Below are 8,074 nucleotides of genomic sequence, written 5' to 3' on the forward strand. Positions count from 1 at the left end.
GATTAAAATAACAATAATAACGTGAAGTGAAAATATTGTGTGTATATATATATATATATATATATATATATATATATATATATATATATATATATATATATATATATATACACAGCACACACACTTTTACTTGTTCTGTGGTGACGGATCTTTTTTTCACTTTAGGTTGTAAAAAGAATAAACCAGCTTCCAGTCCCACCAACATGCATGGTGCACCATCCAGGCTTTGAACCTAACTGTCTAAATCCCTATACACTGCAAAACATCTACAACATCTATAGATGTGACTATGGCCATATAAGGCGTAGAACCCCAGAGAAGTAAGTGTAGTTTGATAACCCTACAAATAATCAAATATATATAATATCATAACACATTTTTTATTGCATAACTTGAACACGTAAATGACGACATTTGAATAAGATTTGTTTCTCCAAATTTTTTTTTTTACAAAATAAAATTCTGTACACGTTTTATTTGGTCATAAGGACAAAGTTTTGTCTTTAATTTTTAGACAGTTTCGCCATGTTGCATACCGCAGCTTTGTCAGCTGGTGCTGGGGCTACTTGGGTCGAAGTGTCCGTGTTGTCATTCCAAGCTGCGTTGCAACCCAGATACGCCAGGCGTTTCCAGATCCGGCTGGTCAGTATACTGGCTTTCGACCCCCTCTTGACTGAATCTGGAAACACGGCGGGCAATTGCTTCATCCTTTGATGGACTGTCATACTCTGCACTAAGTGGCTTTGGTATGGGGATTGACTTCAGTTCATCAACAAATGGAGAGGGGTCCATGACAACTTCATCAAAGACAAGCTTCAGTAGCTCATCAACATAATCTGTAAGAATTAATTTTTTTATTACTTCTTACATATTTAAAATATATTACAATTTATTTTTTTACTTGTTGGTTGTAATAAAAATAGAATATTATTTGCATTACTTATTACATATTATAATTTGTTTGTTTACTTGTTGGTTGTAATAAAAATGTTTTATTACTTACTATATGTTGACTCTGTCTTTAATGGCCGTGCTTTGCATTGCCCTTTTTTTGATTTCGGGAACACCATTCTGTACACCCCCTGTCCTGCCGATGTTGTGGCTTGTTCTCTGTTGGCGTTTTCATTGTGATGAAGCGCAGCAAGATACAGTCTGCAATAACCGTTAAACAAAAAAAAGACCGTAAAGGCCAGCTCCTCTACAATATGTTTTTTAAATTTTTTGTTAATAGTCCTATTACCTGCACAACATTCCAATGAAAGGGAACACTACATTTTTAGGTGCAAAACATAGAATTAGGCTGTCGAAAGCCTCCAAGGAAGATGTCTGGAAACTGTGACTGAGCTTCTCCACATCTTTGAGCACCCTCTTGTTGCAAAGTATTTTTTCAATTTTGTGGATAGGCATCGACCCTGCATTATTAGAAAAGAGTGTCAGTAATACCCAAATAATAATAATGAAAAAGTACCTCCAATTTTTTTCAGTAATAAATATTTTTGCATAATGTAATATAAAAAATATTATTCATAAAATGTAACAGAGACAAACTTATTTTTAAGAATTACCTTGTTGAAACCATTTCTTTGGGTCATTTGATGCTGTGAGTGGATGTGCACACTTGGGAAAGATAGGATTGTCATGTGTGTGCACATTCTGGAGGTGGTTGACCAGTGAAGTCCACTTAGCCACCTTCTCTGGTCCTGATGTTGAGGAAGTGGCGCACCAGTAAACATGATTTCTGATGCTACACTGCCACTTCCTCAGCAATCCACAGTCCTTGTTTTTTGCCAGTTTGTCTACTTTCTTAGACAAACCTGATATACAGAAATTGAACAATAAGTTAAAAGAAAAACACATACAAATAATTTACCACATCAATAGTAAAATAACTATATGGTTAGAAATTCAAACACTAACCTTTCTCAAGTGCCACACATCATAGAACTGGGTTATGTCACGCTCCCTGAGATACTTCTGGATCTGTGGATGACGGTCAGTGACAATGTAATCCACTTCTAAATCGTTTGACTCCAGCAGGTCCAGACATCTCTTTAGGCCTTCCTTCTCCATGTGGTAGCTACCACCAACCTCATTGCTCTAAGTAAGCATCATAACATACATTTTTAATACAAATAATTATTTCATTTAATTTTAATAGTCAATCATGTACTCTATTGTAAAAAGGTTGCACACCTGAACAAGCTGGAGGTCAACAATAGTATTGCTATGCATGTCCATAAGCGTATAGCTGCCATATTTGACAGAATGTCCTACATAAAATAAATAAATGTAAACATAATTATGTTTAAACATGTAATGATATAATGTTCACACATAAAAAATCAATTAACAAAATAATTAACTATTAATTTATGAAAAACGTATGGCTTACCTGGGGAATCTACACGCATATCTCCAGATGCTGCAATTTTTCCTCCCTCTTGTAACTGCTGTATAATTTTTCGCTGTTCACTTCTCCACTTGTGTACAATTGCTGGCTCCAAAAAACTCCTGCAATGTCTCCTGAATGTGTCGTACTGGTGAATTTTTAATTCCATGGCCTTGCAAATCTATGATTTTGAAAAAATCATAACATACATTTATAAATAATATTAACAATTGTAATTTTACAAAAAAAAAAATATATATACATTTATATTTTTTTCTTGTATTATTGATTACATGCCTACCTTTTGTAGTTGGATGAATGATCCCCCAGTAAAATATGTAGCAGCTGATAACAGGAGGTTGCCCATTGGTGTACTTCCAACTATGGGCTGGCTCTGCCATTTCCGGTTGTACAAACACTTGGGGCAAAGCTGCCTGATTGCAACATAAGTGCCCATTCGTTGTAGCTTCATATCAGATTGTGAATTGCAAATTGGACACGTGGAGAACAACTCACGCAAACATGTTTCAAACACAATGTATTTTGTGTCTGCACATGTGGAGCTTTGCCCAAACCTAATAAATAAGAAAATATGTGTAAGTAAAAACAAAAAACAAAACATGTATTAGTGACAAAGTGAACTTATAGATGTGTATTACTTACGACATTTCAGATTTTTGTGAAATTGTTGTGTCATCATCAGCGGGGTTAAAAGTTGAATCATGAGGTTCTGTTGTAATTTGTATGTCTGACTCTTCCTCCTCCTCTCCCCCCTCTTCTTCCAACAGCAGATGAGGTATTTTTGGTGGTCTGAAACCAGACTTTACTGGTGTTGATGCTAATGGTATATCATAGGTGGCTGATGTGGTTGTTGTGCCAACAGTCACACAAGCAACCGTAGCCTGTGAACCTTAAAAATAACATACAATTGTTGACAAATGTAAAAAAAAAAAAAAAAAAAAAAAAAAAGACATTTAAAAAGTGATATTAAAATCTAAAAAAAAAAAAAAAAAAAAACATTTATGAAATGTATACCTGTACTCCGAATGTGAACGTTTTTCATTGTACTAGAGGACAATTGGGTTCCAACAGATTTTTTCTGAAATTCATCTGTTTGCGTCATCACAGAAACAGTTTGTGGACAGTCAGTCTGACAAGCCACATCAGATTGTAAAACTCTACTTTGACTGCTCTGATATGATGTACTCTGAAAGAATAAAAGCAAATAATTTATTTGTTAAAAACACATCACTTACGTAAAAATTACAAAAAACAACATAAGTTTATTACAACATTGGTGCACATATTGTATCCAATGTGTGTATATAAGTAAAATGTTAGCAGTGTTTACAGAGATAATACTTATTGTTTAACACGGAGTACAATGATGCTTTTATCAATTAAATTGTGTTATAATAATGATTATAGTCCACTGCTTTGTAGTTTGTAGTAAAATTTTTTAAATAAGATAAGGAATTGAATGTTATGTTAGCGAGCATAGCCCAGAGTTCATACTGTAAAAGCACAATCAGTCTTTGTTTGCGTTAGCCCGATGCATAAACATAACGTAAAAAAAAAAAAAAAATGCAGTTACGTTACTACGAGGTTTTACCACTGATCTATATACAGTAGAATGTCATTATACAGATCAGTGGGTATTACTCTATTCTTTAAGACAACTCCGAAAACAACGACAAACACTTCACATATCTCAATACAATTGTCATTGAAGACTAGAAGCTAAACGGTGCTTACACAGCAAACAAAATAATTATTAAGCATGCTACATAAAACATAAAAGCAACAATTATTAATAACACTTACAGGTTGTGATACGGAGGAGGAAGCTGATGCAAATACACTTGGAACTGAACCTTCCTTCAATATCAGCCGGCTCGCGAATCCAAGTTTGATTGCATTTAAGTTGGTAAAGCAATCGTCTTCAAAATGGCGCGAACAAAGAACAAGGCTCGGACTATACTTCTGTGGTATAGTATATGAATTGTAGCCACTTAGTCTTCAAATGCTCCTCCTTGGGCATGAAAGGTAAATTTCAAAATTCCATAATAGGTGCCCTTTAATGTAAAAAAAAAAAATTCTCACAAAGTGAAATTTTCATGCCATGGGACCGTTGGAGAACATTAACACACTTATGGCCGTGAGGGTTTGGGATCATAGGCGCCGATTTATGCTTTCCTCCGTGGGTGCTCAATGCTCATGGGCGTACGCCCTTTAAAAAAAAATTAAATAAAAAAAAATAGTCCATTTTTTTGCACTTCAGAACCTTAGGAAATGGACAGCGGCCGACACTTAAAGTACGTAGGTAGACTACTATAGACTCCTGGGAGGGCGTGGGCACAAATAAACTGATGTGGATTTTATTTTTTATTTTTTACTTGAAATACAGGCATATTTTTGTAGATGTGTTCCTAAGATGTGCATATATTTTTATGTTTGCACATGATTGTTTTAAACCCATGTTTAGACCCGTGTTTCCCCCGTGTCCGACCCGACCCTGACCCGCACCCGTTTGAGCAAAATTTGCGGGTAGGCTACCCGAACCCGCGCAGGACTCTGTCACACAAGTCCACACAGTACAAATTAGATTTGTTAACTCACCATTGCGGTTAAATCTTCAGAAGGAACATAATTAAAAGAACTGCGCTGCAGCTGCGTACAGAGCAGGGTCACTAAAGAGGCTTTTCATCCGAGAAACGCTGTGATTGGTGGATATGGAGCAGGCGATACCATAGATATCTATGGGCGATACTACTCGACTGACTGCGACATAACCAATCACAGTGTGACAGACGCTTCACATATCACCGACTGCAATGATTAATTTTAAATGAATGTAGACAGAGCGCCTACTGGCAGTCTGGCACACGTGGGTGTTCATTATTTTTTCGGTATCGGCGCCTATGTTTGGGATTGCACACTTGCTAAATAAACACATACTCATATTTATTTCTGCATGTACATATTTCAATGAGCCCCGATAAATGCAGTTTGCACTATTTTTAAAACGCTTCTTTATAAATAACATTGTTTTCTCAATACTTTACCTATACCGCTGTGAAGGAAAGAGCGCACAATCGATCATCGAGGCATCGATATCAACCTATTCAGCGCCTCCACCAGTGGCGGCTTGTCCATAGGGGGCGCTGGGGCGCTGCCCCGTCAACATTTCAGAAATTAACATGTGTAAAAACATTATATTAAAATGAAATAAAAAAAAATAAAATAATAGTTTACTCATGTGCCGGCTGGTAGTAAGAGCCTCAGAATGTAATAAAAACTGTCTTTAATCGATTAACTATTTACTATGTTTTTCAATATGTTTCATGGGCGAGGGACGCCGGACACATGGGTGTCTATGTGAGTACACAAATTCTCGGGCAGCATGTGACCTGAAGCTGGTCTCTGATTGGTTTCTTAAAGATCCTCCTCGGGGCGCAAGTCGTTGCGTCCCTGGCCAATCATAATTGGATACATGTTATTTTATCCAATCTGATTGGTTCTCGTCACCTGTCATTCAACTGTACGCGGCGGAAAATAACCAACCTTGCTTGCTACTATGCTGATCACTTTTTATTACGCAATGGCAGCAGTTAATCCAAATTCTGTTATTTATTTACAAAAAAACCCTTTCTCAATACTTTCGCTTGAAGAAAAAAAAAAAAGATTAAGGATCTCGGACCGGAACAACCAGATTTACACATCCAGCAGCAGGCAAGTGACAGAGGACGAAGCATGGTAACGTTAAGTGTGTGTGCCATGGTGATGCAGGATTGACTGACAGCAGATGAACTCTGACACGGTGGGCATCGCAGTACAACAGCCACGTTACAACAAACAAATGCTAACTTATGAGACGTTGAAGAGAGACAGGAATATGATGGCAGACATCGCAAACATATGTTTCAATGTGCAGTTTTTTTTAAAATATAACGTACGACGTCTTTTTGTCTGGTACTAATAATCTTCACTAAGTTAGCTAAACACTAAGTTAGCATGAGTTTTATTTATTTAATATTTATTTGACAGGGACAAATGCATAGAACATTGCTTTATGAAGAATACAAAGTAGATGCCATGCAATTCATAAAGCTTTTCTGCTGAAGGAAGCATGAAGTGCTCTAATGTCCTGGAAGTCCAGAGTCAATGCAGCCGTCTACCAGGACATTTAGAGCACGTCAGGCTTCCTTCAGCAGAAAAGCTTTATGAAGATGCTTTATGAAGATGAAGATGATTTTCAGCAGGATTTTCACATGCCCACACTGCCAAAATAACCAAAACCTGGTTCAATGACCATGGGATTACTGTGTAACTACTACAGTGTGATTTCATGTAATATTCTAATTTTCAAAAATTTTGATTTCGTGGGTTCCATAAGCTGTAAGCCATAATCATCAAAATTATAACAAATCAATGCTTATAATATCTCACTTTGCAAGCAATCAGCCGTTTTTATAAAATTAGTTTCACATTTTAAGTTGAATTCCTAAAATAATTTAACTTTTCCATGATATTCTAATTTTTGGAAAGGGTCTGTGCCCCCCCCCCCCCCCCCCCGAAAAAAAAAATGCGCCCACCCAAAAATAATTATCACCAGCCGCCACTGGCCTCCACCATGGACAGCGCCTGCTAAGGTCGAACTTAAGAAGGTTATAACTTTAAGCAACATCCTAAGGTATAGTTCGGAGAACACACGTAGGAAAGGTATACCTGTAGTTAAGGTGTAGCCTACCATTTGAGTCTTCGTAGCGCGCTAAGAGACAACGTTATCGGAGAACGCACCCCAGATCAAAGAAATGTGATTATCCACGCTTAATGTTATGAACAGCAGCTACGCTAATTATTTTCTTAATTAATTATTTGCTTCTCTGTTTTATCTCGGGACGCCCATCCTGAGGTAACTAGAGAGTAGGCCTATGTCAGCTCCAGTTTGGATCCAGCCAATCTGAAAACATGACCCAACACATGTGAAGAGATGCCCCCAACTCCTGCGAGGACTTCAGATAGCGCAAACTCTGAATCAACATTTGATTGGTGGTAATATATTTTATAATATTTAAAAATATATAATATAGTACACTATTTTTTTTCTTAGCAGAAACTCAAAATAATCTGCAAATACAGTAAACATTATTTACAAATATCGTAAATGTTTGTTGCCAGTACCAACTTTAAGTAGGTAGCCTAAAGTACCATGTCCTATAAAAGTAGCCTAACATATTTTTTTGACAGTTAAAGCTTTATTTTAAGGAAGGGTACAATTTGATGAATCAAGACCCCCCAGATATGTCAGTATTTTTATGCATAAGGTCTTCATCATGATAAAAAAAAAAAAAAAAAAAAAAAGTATTATATATATTTTTTTATGAATAAGTTTCTGCAGCCTAAAAGTACTTAACTAATGTCTGTTAACCAATATTAATTGTATTATTTTTGTCACAGAAATTAAAGGTTAAGCCTTCCATTTCAGTTTTTTTTGGACACAGGCTTTTGAAGGCCTTTTTTTGTTGAGGAAAAAATTATCTGACACTGTCCTCTGCTGGTGAAAAGAGGTATGTTGCAGTAATTGAAAATATTGGAAAAGAATGGCCCACTAGGCATGGTGCTGAGCTGAGCATCAGTTAACCCTTGTGTGGTGTTCATATTTTTGTTATTCAGCCAGTGTTC

General features: G+C 36.4%; 1 protein-coding gene across 1 annotated transcript; it reads right to left on the reverse strand.

Moving 5' to 3' along the window:
• Positions 1-581: 581 nt before the first annotated feature.
• On the reverse strand, positions 582-4,235 carry LOC308685364 (uncharacterized protein). The gene is made up of 11 exons (XM_081357067.1): positions 4,214-4,235; positions 3,425-3,596; positions 3,053-3,299; positions 2,691-2,964; positions 2,393-2,570; positions 2,194-2,270; positions 1,918-2,097; positions 1,566-1,814; positions 1,241-1,412; positions 1,004-1,152; positions 582-836 (listed from the first exon to the last, which is right to left on the reverse strand). Exons 2-8 carry the CDS (start codon positions 3,510-3,512, stop codon positions 1,797-1,799), a joined length of 1,062 nt encoding a protein of 353 aa, XP_081213193.1. The 5' UTR covers positions 3,513-3,596; positions 4,214-4,235; the 3' UTR covers positions 582-836; positions 1,004-1,152; positions 1,241-1,412; positions 1,566-1,796.
• Between the last annotated feature and the right edge of the window lie 3,839 nt (positions 4,236-8,074).

Source organism: Scardinius erythrophthalmus (assembly GCF_964197995.2).
Source record: "Scardinius erythrophthalmus genome assembly, chromosome: 25".
Classification (NCBI taxonomy): domain Eukaryota; kingdom Metazoa; phylum Chordata; class Actinopteri; order Cypriniformes; family Leuciscidae; genus Scardinius; species Scardinius erythrophthalmus.